This window comes from Colletotrichum spaethianum (assembly GCF_022836535.1).
Source record: "Colletotrichum spaethianum MAFF 239500 DNA, contig05, whole genome shotgun sequence".
Lineage (NCBI taxonomy): Eukaryota > Fungi > Ascomycota > Sordariomycetes > Glomerellales > Glomerellaceae > Colletotrichum > Colletotrichum spaethianum.
This window is the reverse complement of record NW_026054775.1, coordinates 1,249,237-1,274,000: the sequence shown is the minus strand read 5'-3', so window position 1 is coordinate 1,274,000 and position 24,764 is coordinate 1,249,237. Positions and strand designations below refer to the sequence as shown.

The following is a 24,764-nucleotide window of genomic DNA, read 5'->3' as shown; positions in this document are numbered from 1 at the left end:
ACTCATCTTCGACAGGTGCGTACATAGGTATGTTTTGATGAGGGAACACCCGCCTCGAGATGCGAACTTTTCCGGGCAACAAATAAAGCTGATTTCGCAGGACAGCTAGGCCTATAGCCTTTTCGGGTGTGTACTGCTCTATTTGCACCTTCGCTACGGCCCATCGGAGGTAAGGACGGGATTTGACGTTTTGAGGATCTCGAGCTGCAATATCAGCCGCAAACTGCCGGCCGACTTCGAAGTATCTGGAAGCTGTACGCGAATTGTTAGGCTGTTCCATGGATTTAAGGACGATGGTAGTGAATTCTATCATACTTTTCCGTCACGATCCTCTTCATGGTCTTCGTCTATTTCATGCAGGGTTCCAAGTTCAACACCCCATTAGTCAACTCCAAGGGAAAATTCGAATTCACCAACAGCCGGGCAAAACAGCGTTATGCCGGTTAAACGCCAACCCTAACAAGCCTGTTCGCATGTTCAGCAACATGGGAGAGACCATTGTGCTGTCGTCGTTCATGGCCAACGAGATTTGCAGTGATTCGCGTTTCAGCTTGAACAAGTTCTTTGCTGAAGTACGATACAAATCGCTCTCGACGCTCAATCTTTCGTTTCGGGCGGGCTCAATGCTAATAATTGGAATGGAAATAGTTCTTCCAGACTACGACTCCTGGTTTCGAGGCCTTCAGTCCACCCATAACAGTATCGCTCTGAGTGTCATCAACAAGAATCTGACCAAGGCTCTAGGTAAGCATACGTGAGCAACATGTATCCTTACTTGTGGAGGATTAACGATTAGTGGACAACCGAGGTCACCGAGCCCCTTGCCGACGAAACCTCTTTAGCTTTGAAAGATATCCACCGACAATAAGAGTGAGACCACGAAGTCTCCCCTGCATAGTGAGATGACTAATACGACCTAGGCTGACACGCGATTAACATGCGATCCACCATCCTTCACGTTATCTGCCACATCTCCTCCCGCGTTTTTCTGTGCACTGAACTCTGCCGCAACGAAGAATGGCTTGCCATCACGAAGGAACACACTATGAACGGGTTTGATGCCGTCAACCGTCTTCGGGAGGGGCCCTCTGTTCTGCGACCCTTCGTTCACTGGTTCCTACCTGGCTGCCAGAAGGCCCGCTCTCATATTATTGAGGTCACCAACATTATGAAACCAATTGTCAAGAAGCGTCGCGCTCTCAAGACCGCTGCCATAGCCGAGGGTCGCAACCCACCGAAGTTAAACGATGCCATCGACTGGTTTGAGCAAGCTTACAAGGGCGAACACTGCGACCCCTCTGTCTCGCAGTTGTTTCCTGCAAAACTCGCCATGCACACTACCTCGGATCTTTTGGGTCAGGCCTTGGTTGACCTGGCTCGCAACCCTGAGATGAGTGAGTCACTGAGAAAGGAGGTTCTTGGTGTTCTGAGGGATGGTGGCTGGAAGAAGTCTTTATTGTACCGCATGAAGTTGCTCGACAGCGTTGTAAAGGAAAGCCAATGTCACACACCAGACCCTCGAGAAAGTACCATCTTTGGTGCGAACTCGCACTGTTTAGCGGGGCACACGGAAACCCCGATCTACCCGCAGCAAGCTGCGGAATAGACAGGGGACATCTTCGAGTGTAACAGAACCTGGCAACTGCAGAGCTATCTGGCATTTGACAAGACGGAACACTAATATATAGAATCTCTCAGGGAGAGGATAGGGGCATACCGATCGACTGTGGCAGCAGGCGAGACACATGCATGTAGACTAGACCCCGTGGGCACCCTTGCCCTTGACAGGGACGTCACCGGCGTTAAATACTACAAACAAACAAGGAAAGCCAACGTCTGAAGCCGCTGCAGCTTGGTAAGTCCAATACTGTGATGTCCGAAGAAAATTAGTTCACTAAACAACCGTTCCTCTTGTAGCTACCATGCAACGAATTACTGTCGATGATGTCACTCTGTCCGACGGGACCTTCATCCCCAAGGGCACTTCGGTCTATGTTTCCTCCTACTCTCTGTTCGACCCAAATATCTACAAGAACCCCAAGAAGTGGGACGGTTACCGATTTCTCCGTATGCGCGAGCAGCCCGGAATGGAGAACATTGCCCAGCTAGTCAGCACAAGTCTTAAGCACCTGGGCTTCGGTTACGGAAAGTATTCTTGCCCTGGACGTTTTTTTGCCGCCAATGAAATCAAGATCGCTCTGGTTTACATTCTTCTGTAGTACGAGTGGAGACTCCCCGCTGATGCCCAGCCCATTATCATCGACTATGCCGAGACCCCTACTATGAACCCGGCTTTGGAGCTGGAGATTCGTGGACGCGACGAAGAGGTTAATCTCAAGTTCTGATTCTGCACGATTTGGTCCATATCACAAACAGCAAAGAGGTCTTACCTGTTGGTTTAAATTGGCAAGAATGTGCAGAGTAGACCAGCATGTCAGAAGTCTCCTGGTAGCCATGGTTTTCCCGTCCGTTGAGAATTTCATTAAGGTGACCAGCCTGTCGGTCCCTGCTGCCGTTCTTACCTCTGTAATAGTCTGCCTAGAATATTAGAATATACGTCCGGAATTTCAGTTCCCTTTTCTGCCTGATAGGCTGGTAGTCAATAGTCTGATGATATTGCGAGTAGCTAGCCCTTGTAGGTTCTGGCCTTGTCTAGCTGCTAGGTTGATATCATTCAGGACTTGTGCTCCTATATGTATAAAGCTCTCAACCAAACTGATATAGTGGCCCTCCTGTTTGAAGAGACCCTGAATGTGTATGCTCCTATCCTTGCTGTAATTGCTGTTCTGTACGATGCAGTGATTGTATTATACGCACTAACTACAGGGTGCGAATGCACATGAAGCGATTGATGAGCATGAGTCGCTTGATGCGCACAGATACATGGTACCACAACGACCAATATATCCATTCACATACCACTAGGTCTGATAAGCAGTGGGTGGGCAGTGGGTGGGAGTTGACGATTGGCGCTCACAAGCAAGCAACGATTTGTCCCACCTTCTCACCCTACTGCTTACCCTGCTTACCTCAGGTAACACTTCAATCGTGTAAAAGAAGCCGTGCCTTGGGCGAGAAAATGGGTGAAGGAAACCCACTTGGGTGAGTTCTGCACCTACAATCGAGTATCACATGCAGGCTGCACGAATAGATACGTCTGTCTACAAGGATTATTCCCCGCTTCGCGAAAAATCCCTCACTCACGCTAGGGCGCACCTACTAAGAGCCTGATCGATGACTGCGTTATAAGTGCAGTAACGGCCATACCGTAGTAAAAAATACCTCAGGTTGAAATTAAGTAGAGTTTCCTATATTATTAAGGCTTAAATTAGGTAATATATTACCGTTATCCCTATAGAGGTTATTATCCTTACTGCTTTTCTTTTTCTCTAGGCTAAATAAGCTTTATTTCCCTTTACTTCTATCTATATTATTATTTTTTATTAAATTACTATAAATAATTACTATAATTACTTATATTTCTATAATAAGTAACTAGTAAAGTAAAGAAGAGCTTTTTATTAATATAAAGGGCTTTATTATTATTTAACTAATTACCTTAGCTTCTATTATTAATAAATAAAAGGACTTATTACGTTAATTAAAAAAAAAAGCTAATAAAGAAGTAATAGCTTAATAAAGAGGTTATTTAAGACGTTATTAAAGTTTATAATAAAAATAATAATAAAGAATATAATAAAGTTAATAATAAATCTTTAAATAGTATATTACTTTTTTTTAAAGATTTATTTAATTAATAAATACTAATATACTTTTATATTATTTAGATTTTAGAACTTACTTATTGCTTTATAAAGAAGCTTTTTAATTTATATTATAATAAAAACCTTAATACTAATAAAGCTATTATAAAAAAACTAGTCTTTAAAGATCTTATAATATAAATTAATATTAAGGGCTAGTTTACTAGTCTTATAACTAATAAATAAATAAAAAATAAATATAATAGTAAAAAAAAGAGGTTTTTTATTTAAATATCTATTACTTATAAGTTAAGTAATATATTTAATAAAGATAATAGAAAGGTCTCTTATAGTAATAAGGTAAGAAAGAACTTTTTAATTATTTACTTAAAGTATAAGTAGGTTTTTGAAAAAGGGTTAAGACTATTAGATCTATATAAAGAGATATAAGGTATAAATATTAAAAAGAGTAGCGTTATATTATTAATTAATAAGGTTATATATAGCTAAAAGATTAACTTTAAGGTAAATAAGAATAAAAAAGATAATAGAAATAATAATAATAATTTAAAGAATATATAAGAAAGTTAATCTTTTTATATACTATTATAGTTATTTATATTATTTTTTAGTACTTTTATATTTTTATAAAACTAGTAATTTAATAAATAATTCTAGTAATAATATATCCTTATTAGTAATAATAAGTTACTAAAAAAGAGACTTATTGCTATTAAGGTTAACGCTTATATTAATAAATTAATATAAAAGCTTAGGAATAAATACTTTAGTAGTAAAAAGAAGGTATTAAAGTTAAAGCTATAAGAGAAGAAAAAAGAAAGAAGGTAACTATTATAAAAAAAAGCTAAGGTTAATAAGGTAATAAAAGACCTTATAAGGTTTAAAAAAGATCTTAATTATAACGTTTATTTAGTTATTTTAAACTAATTAATAATAAAAGAAAAAAAACTAGTAGTTTTAAGAGTAAAATATTAGAATTTATTACTAAGTAATAAGTTAAAGAAGATATATTATATAGAGGTTTATAAGTAAAAAGTTAAGTACTAATAGTAGAATTTTTTTATTTATAGTAATCCTTTATAGTAATTCTTAGTATTAGCTTACTTATAAAAATGTCTTTTAAGTAGTATTCTTATTTCCTCTTATAGTATTTCCCTTAACTATTAAACTATAGTTCTCTTCTTAAAGCCTTATTAGACTACAGTTTTTTTCCTAAAGCCTTTTATAGCGCTACTTAAATGTAAGCTTTTATGTAATAATTAGGCTAGTTTTTCCTTTTTCTTTACCTAAACTAGAACTAGAACTAGATAACTTTTATCTAAGAGACTAAAAGGACTTTAAAGGAGGTTAATAATAGTACTAGTCTTTGCTTATTAGCTCTATAATAAGAAGAATAGACTTAATATAGTTTATATCCTTTTTTATAATAGTAACTCTTTTAGTATAAATAGTAACTAATTAAATAGCTAGAAAGATATAGGTTAGTTATTATAATAATTAATTATAGTAATTATATACTTTTAAATATAGCTATAAGATAAGTCTTAATAGCCTCTTAGAGTATAAGAATAGTTACTTTTTAAAAGTAAAGGTTATTTTGTTAAGAAATATTATATGTAATCTTTTTGTAAAAACGTTAAAAGGGTACTTTTGCTATTAAAAGGTTAATTAACTTCTAATACTTATAGATTTTATAAAAAATAATAGCTAAAAGTAAATTAGTATTATAATAATTACTTATAGTAATTAAGTAAGTACTTACTACTAGCCTTTTAATGTCTTTTCTTTAGAGGAATAGCTATAACCTTCTTAGGCGTTTTTTTAGTAGCCTTTTTAGCTAAGGGTTTTTTTATTAGGGCTTTAGTAGTAGAGGACTTTTTAGTATTATTCTTTTTTATAAAAAGCTTTTTAATACCTTTTTTTAAAAAATACTTATAGAAAGCTTAGGCTATTAGTATTATAGTAAATCTAAATAGTTAGTAATTTTTAAAAAAAATAGAATAAAAAAAGAAATAACTTATAAAAGTTATTATTATTATTATTATTATTATTAAAAAAAAAAAGTAAAATTAAAAAAAAAGAAAAAAAAAATAAGTAAAAGAATATAAGTAAAGTAAGTGTAATTAATAGTTAAAGAAGATATAAAAAATGAAGTAATTTATAATTATTCTATTTATTATTTTTAACCTATTTTTACTTTTTTTTTTTTTTTAATTTTACTTTTTTTTTTTTAATAATAATAATAATAACTCTAAAAAAAAATTAATTTAAAGATAAAAAACTAATAATTTTATTTATTCTAAAAGTATTTTAACTTTTATTTAGTTTCTTATTTATTATTAAGGATATCTTTCTCTTAGCTTTTATAAGGTCTATTTATATTTATTTATTTATAGTAATTAATTATAATAACTTAACTAATATTTCTCTAGGCTACTTATTAGGCTCTAGTGTTAGTATAAAGCAGAAGGCTAATAATAGCTACTCTAAGAATATATATACTAAAAAAGCTTATAAACGTATTAAGGAAATAATAGAGAAAATAAAAGAGCTTAAGAAAACTAAAAAGTCCTTTACTACTTAAAAAAATTATAAACTAGTTACTTTTAAGAAGTCTTAGCTATATATTAATAGTATAGTTTTAGTTAAGGCTAATATAAAGGCTAAGGTAATTAATGATATTACTACTATAGTATAAATAACCTTCTTTTTATCTATTTTATACTTATTTTTAACCTTAAAAATAAGTAAATAAAGAGTAATTATTTAGGAATTATTGCTGTATAACTTGGTTTTTATTAGGCCTCTTTTAAAAGCTAAGCCTTTATTTAGGTTAATAATAATAATTAAGTTATTTAAAATAATAATAATAATAATGACTAAAAGAAGATTCTTTTTCTTAGCTTAGAAAAATAAATGGAAGAAAAGCTAGCTAATTTTAAAGATTATTATAACTTTAAGGTTAATTCTTTTTTTATTAAAAGTATTAATATTTAATAAAAGATATAAGTACTTATTACTAAACGTAAAGAAGTAAGTAATTACTATAAAAGATTACTATAAATTATTAATAAAACTAGGATCTTATTTGCTAAAAGTACTATTATATAATTAACTATTAGTATATAGCTTTTAATTAGCTTTTTACTAAGGTCTATTACCTGAAGGTTTAACCTTCTATCTACTTTGAAGTTGCTTTTGAAGTAGGCTTTCTTTAGCTTGGTTAAAGTCTATTAGCTGCTATAAATATCTTTATAAAGGAAAAATCTCTTCTCTAATTAATTTTAATTAAGTATTAAAAGGTCTTTACTTCTAGAGACTATAAGCTTTTGAAAATTGTTTTTTGTTTTTATTAAAAAAAAAAGTAAATAAAATTAAAATTTTATAATTAATAAACTTTACTAATTAATTATTTTTTAGGCAATTTATTCTTTAATATTACCTTATTATAAGTTAATAAAGTAGAGGTTTCCTTTATACTATTTAATATTATTGCTTAACTTAGAACTTTAAGCTAACTATTAAGTAGTTAATTAAAGAAGTAAACTAATTACTATAACTAATTACTATAAATTACTAATATAAATATAAGTTTAAGGCTTTTTTACTTTATTCTTTTAAAAAAAGATTTTTTTTAGTTTTATAAAAATATAAAATAAAGTTACTTTTAACTTAAAAGTAACTATAAGATTTAGTTATTTAATAATAAAGGCTTTTAAGCCTTTATAAAAGGTTTTATTGCTTTATTTTTAGCTTTAATTACTTATTAAGATATATTTAACCTCTTAAAAGGAGATTTTTAGTATAACTTATAAAATTATGTAAGCTTATAACTTTGATTTTGTTAAAGAAATAGTAAAAAATATTTAAAGGGGAGAGGTATAAATTATAGTAATTAGTTATAGTAATTCTTATTTTTTTTGCGCTTATTACTATTTTTATATTACTTTAGCTATTTTTTTATAAATTTGTTTTATACTTTAACCTAAATACTATTTATTAGCCCTTTTATTAACTTTATTTATATTAAGCTAGTTTTTTATATTACTAACTAAGAATTAAGAAGTAAAATTCTTATAATTCTTATATATAAATCTCTTTATAACTTTATAACTAAAAGTCCTATAAATATATAGTTATTTTTTCTAGATTCTTCTTGAAAAATAACCTATAAAAGTATATATTACTATATATAACTATACTAATGTAAACTACTGTAAACTAATGTAGTCTACTGCATATAAACGTATATACTTCTAAGCATTATATATGCCAGCGCTTATGCTTATCTATAGGTATATACGGACATATATATATATATACGAGAAACTATAAGTACCTCTTAGCGCTTAGATATATGCTTAGATATACACTTAGATACTATACATATCTAAGGGACTTTCTATATAACTAAGAGATATCCCTTTTACTTAAACAGTTTTATAATAATAACAAGAAAAAATAATACCTTAACAGTTAATATATATATATACCTTTTCTGTTTACCTTTATTCTTCTCTACTTTTTTTTATAACTATTTATAAATAACCCCCTATTATTCTTACTAGTTATAAGCCTAGCTTAGTAAAGAAGGTAACCTTTATACCTTTACCTTCCTTTATACCTTTAACTTCCTTTATACTTATACCCTTATTTTATATAACAAAAATTCAACCTTACTAAGGGACATACTACATTAGCTAAGGGAATTTTAAGGAATATAGCTCTAAGGCAACTATACCTTACACTTAGTAGTCTATATTCAGCAGAATAAAGAGACCGGCTTACCAGGCAAGCACTACACCTATCGCTATATTTTACGCCACTATAGCTCCAGGCAAATCACAATCCTACCTTACTAGTTAAAGGTTATTTCTAGTCTATATTTAACAAAGACTATATACCTTAAGCTAAAATTGAACCTAAGAGCTCTAATTAAGTTGCTAATTTAATTAGTTAATCTAAAGGATAGCTAAACCACTAGACTAACTGCTTTGCCGTCTAGTAAAAGCTTCTTTAATTAAAGGCCCATATATATCTATAACCTAAGGTAACCACACAACACTATACTATTAATAATAACCTAACCACTTTTAAGGCCCATTTTTTAAAACAAATTTAACAGTACTATCAAAATACCAATATCTCTCTCTAATCAGCCAAAATTAACTAAAATCCTTATATTCTAATTAAATTTAAACCTAATTAATACTATAGAAAAAATCTATATACCACGCCTTTCTAGTAGCCTTAACTATAATATTTAAGTAACTAGATTTAAGGCTTTACTTATTAGTAAAGATATTAACTCTAGTCTTATAACCCCTCTAACTACACCTTCTTAACAAAAAAGTAATATAAAAGTATTAGCTTTTATAAAGCTATTTTATAAAAATTCCCTTTTAAGAGTTATAAAAGACTCTATAATAGGATATAAAGCCTGGAAGAAACTAAAAGATCTATATAAACCTACTGGTTTTATTAACAAATATTTTACTTATAAAGAGTTCTTTAATACCTCCTTAGAATCCTTTAGATCTATAGAAGAATACCTTAATAAGGTAAAAGAGCTTACAGACAACCTATCTTCTAAAGATATAGCTTTACCAAAACAAGTTATTATAGCTTAGGTATTAAATAGTCTAGATAATAGTTATAAAGGTTTTATAACTAACGTAACCTAAGCCCTTAGAAAAAATATAAATTCCTATACTATAGAATCCCTTTTTATAAATCTTATAAATAAAATAAAAAAAAAAGGTTCTTCTACAGTATTATATACTTCTATCTTTAAAAAAGGAATTAAAAAGCCTTAGAAAAAGACAAAGGGTGTTTATTATATATACTACAAGTTAAAAAACCATATAGTTAAAGACTACAACTTCCTACATCCTATTAAGGCCTCTAAAGGCTGGAAAAATAAGAATAATACTAAGAAAGAAGTCCTAAGGTAACAAAGAACTAATATAAAAAGAAATAAGCTCTATAAGGCCTAAAAGGCCTTAATAGCTAAAAAAGCTATAATAAAGAAAAAAGATTCAAAAGAATCAGATAAATCAGACGCAGAAAATACATATATTACAGTTGTAGGCAATATAGTTATAAATAACCCTTAACAAGAGAAAAAAAGTAAAATAGACTTAGATTTTAAAGATATAAGTTATATAACCTCCTCTATAACAACTATAACTAATAATAAAATAAGTAATATAAATAAACCTATATATATAACTAGGAATAATAAATATATTACGTTCTACCTAGATACTACTACTACTATTAATATTATAAGTAATAAATCCTTATTTATAAAGACTATTTATATAAACAGGTATATTAACTAAGGAAATACAAGAAGAAAGAAAGTCTCTCTACAAAAAGATATAGTAATTTCTTTTTCTAATAATAATAATATATATATCCTTAAAGACTATTATTATATACCTGAAATAGGTATTAATCTTCTAAGTCAAAATAGACTAAGAAGACTTAAAATAGCCTCCCTTTTCTAAGATACAAAGGTATCTTTAATAAATATAAATAATAAAAGAACCCTTTATAAAAAAGAAATAAAAGACAGTCTATATTACCTAAATATAAAGGTTTTAAATAAAAAGGATCTTAATAACTATAAAGAATATATAAATACTATAAATATAAGAAGAAAACCTTATAAATATAAGAAGGTTATATATAATAAAGAAATTAATAATTATAAAAAGTAGCATAATAAACTAGGACACATAAATAGAAAAGTCTTAATACAACTTAAAAATAATACAAATATAACTAATAATATAATAGAAGAAGACTATACCTGTAATACCTATATAAAAGTAAACTTTACTACTAAAGTTAATAAGTATTCTAATAACTATAATAAGGATTATAAATATATAAAAAAAGTCTCTTCTAATCTCTGTAAACCTATAACACCTTCTACCTATAATAAATATTAATAGTTTATTATCTTCTTAAAAAGAAAATCTAGACTTATATTTATAAAACTACTTAGAACTAAAGAAGTAAAAGAAGTTAATACTGCTATTCTAGAATATATAAATAAGAATAATATAAATAAGAATAAGATAAAAGACTTTAATACAAATAGCAGTCTAGAATTTAATAATAATACTATAAATTATACCTATATAATTAAAGGGATAAATCATAATATAAAAGTACCTTATACTTACAAGCCTAACGGTATAATAGAAAGAGTAATAAGGACTATAACTAATAAAATAAGAGCTATGCTTTTACAGGTAAATTTGCCTTTATATTTATAGAAAAAAGCTACTTTAATAGCAGTAGATCTATATAATATAACCCCTTATAAAGCTCTTAACTATAAGACTCTTTATAAAATAGGTAATAATAATATAAAGCCTAATATTAATAATATAGTAACTTTTAGATCTATATATTACTATAAGAATAAGGATCCTAAGATAAAAAAGCTAGATAATAAGGCTATAAAAGCTATAGTACTTAACTATAGAAATAATATATATAAAGTATATAATTTTCAAAAGAAAACTTTCTTTTAGACTAGAGATATAGTTATTCTAGAAAATCAGTTTATACTTCCTACTATTAATAATAATAATATAAATATAAATAATAATATAAATATAAATAATAAAGAAAATAGTAGTAATAATAAGATATTTCTACGTGACTATAAAAGTAAAAGAAAAGACTTAAATCCTAGAGGTATAAATATAAAGCCAATAAATAATAATAATATAACAAATAATAATAATTGTAATAATTACAATTGTAATAATTGTAATAATTATAATTGTAATAATTATAATAATAATAATAAATCCAAGATAATAGTAGAAATTCCTAAGCAGAATAATAATAAGCTTAAAGACTATAAATAGGTAGCAGACCAAGAAAGCGCTTTATATACTATAAAAGACTACCCTATAATTAAACTAATACTTTCTACTATAAATAATTAAAATAACAAAATAAATAGGTTTAATAAAGCTATATATATCCTTACTATAACAACAAATAAAGACCTTACTACCTATAAAAAGGCTATAATCTCTACTTCTAAAAATAAATAAATTTAAGCAATGGTTTTAGAGGTTAATAACTTACATAATATGCATACTTAAATAATACTTCCTCTACTTAAAGGAATTAAGCCCTTAAAAGAAAGATAAGTATATAAATTAAAAACAAATATAAATAATAATCCATTAAAATATAAAGCTAGGTAGGTAGTACAGGGTTTTAATTAATATATAAGTATTAATTATCTAGAAACCTTTAGTACTACCTGTAAACCTAAGAATTATAAAGCTATATTTATAATAGGAATAAAGCTAGGCTGGTTTTTTAGGCAATTTGATATCTCTAATGCCTTTTACTATACTAATATAGATAAAGAAATATAGGTAAAATTACCTACAGGTTTCTCTTATAACTATAAAACAAATACCCTAGAATATACAAATAATCTAACAGAAAAAGCTTTATATTGTAAGCTTAAAAAGGCCCTATATAGTCTAAAACAGAGCCTTAGACTCTGGTATAAGTAGTTAAGATCTATAATTATAAAACTAGGCTTTAAAGAATCCCTTTATAATAAAGGTATCTTTATAGCTAATAATAATAATATAAGAGCTATAATAGCCTGTTACATAAACGATATAATAATAATAGCTCCTACAAATAAAGATATAGAATATTTCTATAATAATATAAATAAAGATTTACAGATACAAGACTTAGGAATTCTATATACATTTTTAAAAAATAAAATATGTATAGATAAAGTAAATAAGATCTTATATATCTATTAAACCAAATATACAAATAAAATACTAGAAAAGTATAATAAAAAGGATACTTATCCTTATAATACGCCTATAAATCCTACTATTAAGCTTAAGAAAAATACAAGGTAAGCAACAAAAAAAGAAATAACTTAATATCAACAAGAGATAAGATCTCTACTCTTCTTAAGTCTTAAGACTAGGCTAAATATAACATATCCAGTTAATATATATGCTTATTATATAAGTAACCTATCTAAAGAGCATTTTATTACGCTTAATAGAATATAGGGATATATAAATAAATATCCTAATCTAGGATTAATATATAACTATAATATTAATTTATAGTTAGTTATATTTTCAGACTCTAATTAGGCTAGAGACTTAGACAATAGAATGTCTACTACTGGATATATAAGTACCCTAAGGTACTATAATATAATAAGCTAAAATAGTATAAAACAAAAGACTATTACTTTATCTACTTATAAAGCTAAATATATAGCTTTATATAAAGCTATAAAGGAATCTATATACCTATATAACTCTTTTTCCTATATATATAATAACTTAGGGTTAAATATAACGTTAAATAAGCCTATTATTTTAATAGATAATAAGGCAGCACAACGTATAACAGAAAACCCAGAGCTTCATAAGAAATCTAAACATATAGATATAAAATATCACTTTTCTAGACAAGCTATCTATAATAATCAAGTCTCTTTATACCATATCTATACAAAGAATAATATAGCAGATATATTTACTAAATCTGTTAATAAAGAAGTATTTAAATACTTTATAAAGACTATAAATCTTAATAAAAAGGGGTTTTTACCTAAAGAAACTATAGATAATAAAGAAATACTTTCTAAAAAGAAAGTAATACAGCTTAAATACTAAGGTTTCCCCTTTATAAATTTTTTTTTTTTCCTTTAAGGGTTTTTAACTATAACTATAACTATAACTATTTTTCTTAAAATTTTCCTTATATAAGGTTCTTATAAGTTTTTATATAAAATAAGTTATATCTATAACTTAGATATAACTTAAGGAGGAAACTAAGAATTAAGAAGTAAAATTCTTATAATTCTTATATATAAATCTCTTTATAACTTTATAACTAAAAGTCCTATAAATATATAGTTATTTTTTCTAGATTCTTCTTGAAAAATAACCTATAAAAGTATATATTACTATATATAACTATACTAATGTAAACTACTATAAACTAATATAGTCTACTGCATATAAACGCATATACTTCTAAGTATTATATATACCGGCGCTTATACTTATCTACAGGCATATATAAGCATATATATATATATATAAGAAACTATAAGTACCTCTTAGCGCTTAGATATACGCTTAGATATACACTTAGATACTATACGTATCTAAGGGACTTTTTATATAACTAAGAGATATCCCTTCTACTTAAACAGTTTTTAACAACAACGAGAAAAAACAATACCTTAACAGTTAATATATATATATACCTTTTCTGTCTACCTTTATTCTTCTTTACTTTTCCTTGTGACTATTTATAAATAACCCCCTGTTATTCTTACTTACTATTATACTTTTTATCCTTAGTATAGTAAAATAAAAAGTTATATAAGCCTATTATTATATAAATAATTTATACTTATATATTTAAGCTATACTTTAAGGCTAAAAAAGTAATTATTTTTTACTTTTATTTTAAGTAACTAAATATTTACTTAATAATTATTTAAAAATAACTATATTAAAGATTATATAACTCTTAAGTTATTTCTAGTAATTTATTTATATTCTTAAAATTTTATAAATAGTAATAGGTTTTTAAATAAAAAATAATAATATTATTCTAAGCATTAAACCTTATATCCTTTAAGAAATATTAGCCTTTAAGGACTTTAAACCTTTTAATATTTATAAAATTAATTAAACTAGTATTATAAATTAACCTTTTAGCTTTAATAAATATAAATAAAAAGCTATTATTAAAATAAATAATAATAAAGATATTTTAAGAAACTATTTTCTTTTAATTATACTACTTTTTTTAAATAGTAGTAAGAATATATATACTAATAAGTATATTATTAACTATTTTAATATAACTAATAAAGTATTTATTTAGTTTTTTATTACTTTTAATTTTTTTTAAGACTTTAGCTTTTTTATAAAAAATAATATATACTTTATAAAGCTTTATAAGGTATAATAAAACTTTATTTTAGACTAGAAATATAGTTAATTAACTAATATAAAAAAAGTAAATAATAGCTTATTAGCTAAGATTATTACTATAAAATAAAATAAATAAATAAATAAGTACTTTTTACTTAATAAGGAGATTTTAAAATAACTATAAAGGTATATTATTTATAAGTTATTTTAATAATACTTAAAATTACTATTTATTAAAGTAAAAGAGGTATAAAAAATAGTAGTTTAAACTAAAAAAAAGCTTTTAATATATTTAGTATATAGTTATAGTACTACTATTATTAATAACTTTTCTCTTATCTTTATTTTTATTAGCTTAATATCTTACTATAATAATACTAAATATAACTATTATAATAAAATAATTAAATTTTATAATAAATTATTTATAGTAATTAATTATAATAATAAGTAATAAAAAAGTAGTTTTTAAAGTATAATAATAACTATAATAATATTAATATAAGTTTTAAATATAGTAAGAATTTATATAAGAAAATAAGAAATAACTAATAATTTATATTATATAAAGTCTTTTTTTATTAAAGTATATAGTAAATATATAATAATGTAAAGTTCTATAATTTAGAACTATAATTATAATATACCCTCCTGTTTTAGGCCTAGTGTAACATAATTTGAGTTCAGAAGGTACTTGTAGCTAGTGTTATTGCACATTTGAAATTCTTATTGCACATTTCAGTTCTTACCGCAGTCATCAATCACGCCCTAAATGCCAATGCGTTGGTTATGTTGCTTCATAATTTCATATATTCTTCAAGGGCTTTTAGTTTTACAACCTCTATATTAACGCTCGCTCTAGTGTGTCCAGTCTAGGCCCCTTAGCAATTCATTTTGCATGACATATCACCTCGACACAATCAAGACTCATTTGAAACCTGCGGGCAGATGTACACTGCAACACGGATCAACCTAGGCGCACTTGGCGGTGGCAGCCTCTGCGACAGATGTCAAAATGTGATTCTCGACGATAGCAACGATACTTTCGGCGAAGGAACAGCCCTTTACGATAGTCACGCAACGCTCAGGCACAAAGGTGAGGGTAAAAGTGACATGGTAAGGCTTTGGCCTGCTTGCCACTGGGAAGACACTCTACCTGATTTACCTGGCTTGGCCAGTTCTGCTCTGGCTGGCTGTGGCCTGTGTGGTTTCGTCCGAGAACATGTCCTCAGACGCGCCATAGAGTACGAAGGAGGCGTTTTTGTTAATGCGGGCTACATCTGGGGTGTCGATAGAGATATCTTTGGCTCTACAGCCAATGATGAAGGTTTAGTCTTCTGGAGATGTGAGATCTACAAGTCCCCCCCAAAAGAACTGCTCGCAGCTTTGACTTTCAATATTGAGACTAGGAATGGTACGTAACCTTGTCATGGTTCTTTCTCTTGGGCACAAGCTGATGGTCCTTTACAGATAATTTATCAAAGTGGCTCAGAATTGATGGCAAACGTTCTCCTCGGCTTCTAAGCCCTGAGAATGTAAAATGGATAAGGTCTGAGTTACTGCGATGTCAAACTGAGTGCAATCATGCCAAAGAAGATATTCATTTCCTTCCAACCAGGTTGATCGACCTCGGCCAGAATGACCGGGATGATGCTCGACTTGTGAACACCGAGACACTACCGAACCGAACAGCCGCAAATTATCAAGAAGTCGGTTATGCGGCGCTGAGCTACTGCTGGGGCCCAAAAGAAGATGCCGATCAACAACTTAAGACTACGAGGGGCACCTTGTCTACGCACCTTGAGAAAATTCCGCTCGAATCCATGAGTCCGGTTGTCAGAGACACTGTCATTACGTGTAGGGCTCTCGGTATAAGATATCTCTGGGTCGACGCACTTTGTATTATCCAAGGTGACTCTGATGACTGGAATAAGGAGAGCTTAACCATGGGCCGCGTTTACTACTGTTCAACCCTAACGATCTGCCCCTTAGCATCAAAATCGTGTCTGCAAGGGTATTTAGGTTCTCGACCCCTAGGCTATGACGTCGAGTTTCAATCTACAAGACGAAACCACGTCCAAGGCACCTATACCCTATATCCGTCTTCAGATGACCTATTGTCGTTCTGGAACCGACCATCTCTAATGATAGATCTAGAGCAGGCAGTATGGGAAACGAGAGGTTGGACATTTCAAGAAAACATGCTCTCTACTAGATTGCTTTTCCTTGGGCCTGGACTATGGCATCTAGCTTGCGAGAACGGCACAACCTCCGAAAATTCATACTTCCAGAGCGGATCCGTGGTTCATGGTTCTTTAAGGCCCCTCGTAAACATGGCGCATGATCCGGAGCCGGAAGACCCAGACGAAGCGTCTCGCAGGGTACGCAACGCATATGCTCGGTGGGACGAGATCTTCCAGATACAGGCCAGGTTATGGAGCTACAGGGAGGATCTGCTGCCGGGCATAGCAGGGCTGGCCGAGGAGTGCGCCAAAATCACCAACGACACGTACCTTGCGGGCCTATGGAGTAAAGACTTACATCACGAGTTGATTTGGGAAGTGGTGAACCCCGAAATTGGAGATCTCGAAGCCTCCCTACAACAAAAGCGGTATGCTTTCCCTTACTTGGCCCCGTCATGGAGTTGGGCATCTCAAACCAGGAAATTTGAGCTCCTCCCAGGTCGTCGGTATCCCGTAGGGGTCCCGCACCTATCTGAAGAACGTTTGGAAACCCAAAAGATAATGACGTTGTCCGAAACTTTACCGTCTCACGTTTGCGCCGAGTTCAGCATCGTACAGCATCATATGGACTTGCAATGGTGCAGCCAGTTCGGGCGTCTCAATAGCGGATCTTACATTCGCGTATTTGCTAAGCTAGCGGTCTTCCCCTCGGACGTTATTGTAGAGCCTCGCACCGACAAGCACCCTCCATTTGGGTACTTCGGTGATGGGAGTGGTCTCTGCTTATTCGATTGGACGGTTGAGTCAACCCTGGTGCAACAGCCAGGCGAAATGCAGTTGTTACTTATCTCTAGTTGCTGCTTCCAAACTAACAATTGGGCAAAACTCCAATGGCTCGCAGATCTCCGGAGTACTCCAAAAAAGTCTTACCAGTTTCCAACCCCACCAGCGGTGCTCACAGACGAAAACTATCAGAAGATGGAGCACTGTACTTTTTGTCGAAGTGCATCTTCTCCAAAAACGGCATGGGGATTGGTAGTACACCCAGCCGGGCGCCCCAATTCTTTCTATCGAGTCGGAATATTTCTCCTATTCTCCGAGGATCCTAAGCTGGGTACTTTTGGTGGTGTGAGTGGGCGGCAAATAGACCTCATTTAGTATGGCATCCTTTTGTGTCCCCGCCCTTCTCTACGATGCACAACCCAGAAGCTGGATGGACGGTTGAGCACTGAAAGGGCGCAGAAAGTCTGATCGAATTGGACGTATGTCCTTTGGGAGGGAAGGATCAATCTTGGATTACGTGCCGCATGATCCCAGCAACAAAACCAACATAACACGATGTATGGGAGCATAGAGTGAATCTTGAGTTTAGACTAGTGGAAACTTTCATCTCGGCAAAAAGAAAACCTGGCGATTCCGCATGGTCAACCCCTCACTGTCACCCCCGAGTTCGAACCGTTCACAACGACTTCGGCATCGCAACAAACTTATGTTATAGGACGCCCGAGGCGATTTTCGGGTTTGGATAAAGTCTCATTTCTACCACTGTTGCGGTTGTTGCTTGGTCAGAGAGCATCTAGCCTAGTCCGCCAGCCTTCAGGCTATCATTGAGCCATTTTCCGTTTCCTGTCGGATGCGCTTGAGATTTTGAATACAGGCGCTGCCCGAGCTTGTCTACAAGGCGTTTTGGTTTAATAGCCGTTATGATGTGTTCGTGTAGAAATAATTATGGACGACTTCCGTCAGTTTGTGCCGTCTATCATAATGTCTTGATAAGCAAGTTTCTTTGTTCTACCCCTCCTCCCCCGACTTTGAGACATATCCTTTGCCGCTAGACACAGTAACCCCACTGGCGACATTGTGATTCAGGATATGACATTTCCCGTGACAACTAACTACCAAAAGCAGTTCCGTGTGCTCTGTACTGTTCTCGTTGCCAGGCACCCAAGCTGATGACAAAGAAGAAAAAGGATACACAGAATCAGACTTCCCAACCCATGGCCTTCACAACACCCGAATATTGTCCATTTTACTTACTTAGAAAAAACAGACTTAGTCCTGATTAAGCTTCTTCTTATTCAACTCGAAAATTGGAAAGATGGAAGCAAGAATTTGTGACGTGTTGCTGAGTGAAGCAGGGACTTAGTAATAGTTGAGGCAAAATGTGTTCACCATTTGTTTGGTAACCAGCTCACCAGCTACCTGCTGGTTATTTCTTTCTGGCTTCCTCAGTTACCAAGTCACCACTTTTATAAGTAACTTTCAAATTATTGTTTTATTGTAAAGCTATATAACTAAGCTACTTATGTTTAAAGTGCTTAACTAACTACTAGATATTAATAGTCAAGTAAGATTACTAGTAAAGACCTACCTTACTGTTATTAAGTATTAACCTCAGCTACCTGTTAGCAGAAAACACTACTGTTAGATATCTGACTGTAATATAGAGGAGGCGAGTTGCAGCCCCATTTTTTGTGCAGCTACAAGTGGTCAGATTCGGTAAAGCCGGCTCAGTCCGGAACGGACCCGGCGAACTTCACGGCAGCTTCCCCGGATCACCAGCCACACCTCCCTTCGACAGGGTAACTTGAGCCGAACCAAACAAAAAGAAAGGCCGGATTGCGGGGTGCATCAAATTACTGAACCGCAAACCCGCCTGCAAAGCTGAAGTTAGGAAACCCACACACACACACACAAACACACACCTAGCCTACACAGACAAGAAGGAAAAAACGCCACAGATCCTCCTCCCTCAGGGTCGCCTCTTTTCCTACGAGCAAAATCTTCTGCCCATGAACTGATGAGGAGGACTGCATCCGTCCCTGCGGGCGCGTCGAAGGCACTAGGAACACCACGTGCCAAGGAGACGGCAATGCGCCACCCTTCTGGATCGCTAATCCTCAAGGAGCAAGCCCAAAAGTACTGTAGGATGTGGTGGGCTCTCCCCTCATCTCTCTGCAGTTGGAGACCTCGCCTGCAATGACTTGGTTGGGCTTCGGCATTCGGCAGCCGTGTGGTGATTAGTGTACAGGTGCAGCGTGGACAAATTTCTCGCGCCAACGTAGGTCAGCATAGTTAGGTCAGGCTCTCACGCCTCTCGCAATTCAAGCCCGAATCTGCACCCATCACACGATGCGCCAACGCGCGCTGTCTGGCTTCATTCGAGCTTGTGAGGGCCAGGCTGGTTGGCCGAGGACTTGTGCTGGCATGTTTGTGTCACCAACAGTGGTGACTGGTCCATCAAATGCTGAGCTGAGATATGACCAAGACCGGACGGCCGGTGTGCGAGCGGCTTGCGTGGATCACTTGCTGTTCCCAGGACGCGGAGCAAACGAGCCCATCAGGATGGATTGGCGGTTGATCCAAGCCGCCTCCTCTTGTTCCATGTCTCATGACAAGCCGCGCATCTGGCAAAATTTCGTCTCGGACTTCGTGCAAGCCTCAGCCCTACTTACATAGACTGCATCGAGCGCAATCTAAATCCATGAGGCGAAGGGCGAGCGCAAGATGTGACTTGACCGTTTCGCCTCATCTCCCACCCCTTCGATCGAACCCCAAAGCCAGAGCACCGCACATCTCGGTTCCAGCAACGAAAATTCTCAGGCTAATTACCCGTCAGGTGTTTACACCGCGTTCCGGGGTTGTATTGTGTGGCCGAGACGCATGTCTTGCGTGATGAAGGGTGCGCCCACATCAGACGAAGAAATTTTATGGCCAGATCGGTAGCCGCCCGCAGGACATGCAGATTTCTTGCCCCATTCTACCACCTCTCGGCGTTGGAGAAGACACCCAGCATAATTGGGGCGGCTTCCCTGGACTCAGCTTATGCAACGTGTACTTTTAGTGCAGCGTTGTATCACGAGTTACGGGTATTCAGTGTACCCCAGTCCCTAGGTTTGCAGAACGACAATCAGGCTGAATACCCCCTGCTGGGAGAATGTAGTGAGACCCCTGTCGAGCTCTTCAAAGCGGCTCCGTTTTCCCCAATTCTGGTTGGCGGACAATCATACAAGTGGCGTTAGTACTGGCCGAGCCGCGTCGACTCACCTGAAGGAGTGGCGGGTGCATAGATGAGTGGATGCAGCCATGAGTTGCATTAGCTCGCTGGACATGGGGGATCATTGGCTCCACAGACCCCAGCCTGATGGCCGGCCTAGAGCACAGATTCTAAACCTCTATGCTTGTTGTGCGCAACGGGTTCGAACGGAAAGGATTGTTGTATATTGAGGCATTGTCTTGGTCCCCCGTCCCAGTGTCCAGCACCCCGAGGCCCGGTTTCTTTTCCCATGGTATCGTAATATGCCGTAAAAACTTGCCATGCTATCGCCGTGATATCGTAACGACATTCCGAGTGAAAGTCATAAGTCCAGACAATTTTCCTTGTCTTGAGCTTGTGCATCGCATCATCCCCCGCTACACGCGGTACCTGAGCTCACCCAAACACGAGGCCGAACTTCATACTGGCCGCCACCTGCTTCCACAGCTCTGGGCAAGCTTCGGCTCCCACTTGCTCTTTGTTATAGGCTCGCATATCCATCCTTCTCCACACATCCATGACTACAGCCCAAGGCTTCTCCGTGTCGACGGCACCTTTCTTGCTGCCAAGAGCAGTGAAAGCTTGCCGCACCAAGCCCCGGTCTCGGCTGCAGATGGCATGGCAAGCGGAGAAGAAAAGAGGCCAAAGCATCGATAACCCCGTTCCGCCGTGTGATACGGACGCTGCGCAGTGCCATAGAGCTGCCTGCGCATGCTTTTGTACCAGATTATGTGACGAGGGGTACTCGGAGATTGTGCTGTACAGATACACTAGTGCGCTCTGTCTGTAGGCAAGTGCCGTACTTGTAATCCACCTGATGTTGGCGAGCTCGGCCTCGGATGCGTCCTCAGGACCGTCAACAATGCGATTGACCAACGAAAAGCCGGGTGGCAATATCGGGCTCCACGATTCCAAAGCTCTCTCGATGGCCTTGTAGGCTGTCTGGTATTCGGTACGAAGAACTGCGAACTTGGACGTCTGGCCTGCTGCCATAGTGGCTTGGAGTTCGCACTTCATTGTGATAAGCTCTCCGAGGCGATGCAATGTAGGCCAAAGGTCATCGGCCATGCCGAATACAGGGTCGATACCACTAAACATGATGGGGGGTGGTGAACTGCCAGGTGAGTAGGCTCGGTTCGATGAAGGGGCCGCAAAGACTGGAGACGAGCCATTCGTCAAGGCATTGAGTACATCAAAATAGCGAAACACCTGTCTCTGGTTAGTGGCGCAATGTGACTCATTCTCGGGAACTGACCTGCTCGAAGAACTCAACGCTGGCAGGTTTCGGTGATGGCATAGCGCTGATGATATGCTTTGCGCCTTGGAGGTGGTTGTGAATGACGTTGGGCAGGCTTCGTTGCATGAGCTGCACCAGTAAGTTCATGTTTTCAACTCATCAGAGATCATCTTACCAAATCATACTGTAGAAGAAGAACTATTGTCGCCAGCGCTTCTTCGAAGCCATCTCCGTCTTCAATGATTGCGGACAACCCAGCCACTGCTCGTTCGTGGAAACACGCGGAACCTTCAGTGTTTTCAAGACCAACATATTCACGATGCACACTGGCCAAGGCGTAGATAGCATTTCGAACGGCAGAGCTTCTATGCGATAGGGGAAGAATGTGCTGCTCGTAAGGGTTCTTGACGTTTTCTCTGAATCCCATAGTAGGCAACATGACCTTGGAGTAATGTTCCAGCAAGCCCGTGTCCTCCGGGCATTCAGCAACGCCGTGGTATGCTGGCGGAAGCAGGCTGAGCAACGGCGGGGAAATAGTTGACCAAGTCGGTTCGCTCCAAGACATGTCGAGACTTTCAGTAAAGAACGAGTCATCTGTAGATTGCACACCGTCATTGATAGGTACAATAGAAAGCGACAGGTTGGTCTCTGCTGGTTTCTGAAAAGGACTCGTATCTGTGACTGTTGTGTATTCGCTCCCGTACATGTCCGAATCCCCGTATCCAAGCTCATAGGCGTAAACATCGTCGATGTCATCGCAGAGAGGCAACATGGAGTCTATAGAGGCTGGAAGGCAGTTTTCAGCGGACGTCGACGGCGAGAGAGACTCTTCAGCACCAGGCTGAAGTGTATCAGGTGGGGTGAGTATGTTGGTTTCTGGGCTTGTTTGTAGGTCGGTGTTGCCTGTAGGACTGTCCGAATTCTCTGATGTAGCGGGATCTTGCATCTCGGTTGTTCGAGTGGATGTCCTCCGTTTTCTTTTCTTAATCGGTTCGTATACGCAACTGACGCCAGCTTGGACACAACGGAGGCATTGGGGATGTTCTTCGGAGCACTTTTTTCTCTAACATGAGCGCGTCGGTTAGCTGCTCGGACCGTAGGTGGGTAAGACAACAAACCTTGTCTCGGCTGGAATATGTTAGCCGAGGGATTTTCATACGGGAGCGAGTAGTCGACTTACCAATATTTGCAACCTGCGGGTGGCACAGGCATATGTCAGACACATGAAGAACTCCGGCAAAGAGGCTTACACAAACCTGCTCTCGACCGAGTCTTGATCGGTCTTGGACGAATGGGCTGGTTGACGAGCATATCGTTGGCTGAGAAGGATGTCGAGTATGGCGGATATGATATGCGACGGCTCTCTGAGATCTTTGGACGGAGGCTCGGTAACCTTCCCGTCGCTTTCAAGTCGCATTAAATGTCGGCAATGGTCTCTGGCAAAACATGCATCCACAACAATGAGCAACAGAGGCAGGGACGGTGGTATTATAACGAGCCACACCCCAGACGAATGCACAGGGTTCCCCAAATACCCCAGCTTTCGTGAGGGGAAGGAGGTGTGTTCTTGAAAGGCTCGACGGAATTGGAGACGACCAACGGTGAGTCGGTGACATGCCGAGCAGTCCACTGGACTCCCGCACCAAGCTGTCTGAATGTGGCCAGTACTCCGGGGTCCCCAGAAAACGTCTGAATGAGGGCGTGCGGCAGTAAATTAACCGGCCATTCTTCCAAGACCCCAGTGATCATTCGAGCAGAGATCCATGGGATCGATGGATGTTTTGTGGAGAACATGGGCCGTGTGGGCTTAAGCTAGCCGTTTAGCAACCTCCAACATGCAAGGGTCAAAATTAGGTCGTCGTTCGACATCGCCAGTCACGATGAGGCAGGTGGCACATTGTCTATCCAATCATCTGACCAAGCTGCCCTTGTGCGTAGACAAGGGACAATCGGGATACTTGGCTTTGCCACTGCTTGCGAAGGGCAATCTGGAGCGGTTGGAGTCTCGCCTTCAACCCCTTTTGTAATGCATAAGCGGGTTTGGTCTGGGCCTCTCTGGTGAGTGGGCACGGAGGCAGCTCAGACTTGGAAAGGAAGATGGACACATCTCGAAGTTTTTACACTGCTATGTACCTGTATCAAAGGGTTCCATGAGGGGAATTGGGGCAACGTTCGGCCCGCCCGCTGTGGGGCCGAATGGAATAGTGTACCGGTACCATAGTAGATGACAAGTAACTCATGAAGCGATGGGGCCGCCGAAGAGTGAATCCTGACATGACGGTGATTGGCATCGAGGTGTTTGTGGACTGTGGATCCGATGTAGTGGTGTCAACGTTTGGACGAGTGGCTGATGACGGCGGGATATGGCGTATGGGTAGATGTGGTGTGCAGTACACTAGGAGAAGCGGCGTGAGCCTTCCCTGATTGGCTCCGGTAGCAATTGATGGACCCGTACTACGTGCACGGCCCAGCAGTCTCGGCTAAAGCTGCTTTTCGTAATGCACGAGCCACAATGAGGATTCTCTTATCACCCCCGTTCTTCTCTGCCCGGGCCACGTTCATTGCATCCAACTTAAACTAAACACATCTACGCAACGC

At 35.6% G+C, this 24,764-nt stretch overlaps 2 protein-coding genes across 2 annotated transcripts; both read left to right on the top strand.

Moving 5' to 3' along the window:
- Positions 1-937: 937 nt before the first annotated feature.
- Positions 938-2,345, top strand: ColSpa_02888 (cytochrome P450 monooxygenase TRI1; the record flags this gene model as incomplete). Its single annotated transcript, XM_049269100.1, is given in 3 exon segments — positions 938-1,538; positions 1,918-2,201; positions 2,220-2,345. 3 exon segments carry the CDS (start codon positions 938-940, stop codon positions 2,343-2,345), a joined length of 1,011 nt encoding a protein of 336 aa, XP_049125057.1.
- Positions 2,346-17,043: 14,698 nt separating this feature from the next.
- ColSpa_02887 (uncharacterized protein) lies at positions 17,044-17,429 on the top strand (the record flags this gene model as incomplete). Its single annotated transcript, XM_049269099.1, has 2 exons — positions 17,044-17,321; positions 17,393-17,429. The coding sequence occupies 2 exons, from the start codon at positions 17,044-17,046 to the stop codon at positions 17,427-17,429; spliced, it is 315 nt and encodes a 104-aa protein (XP_049125056.1).
- Positions 17,430-24,764: the final 7,335 nt, after the last annotated feature.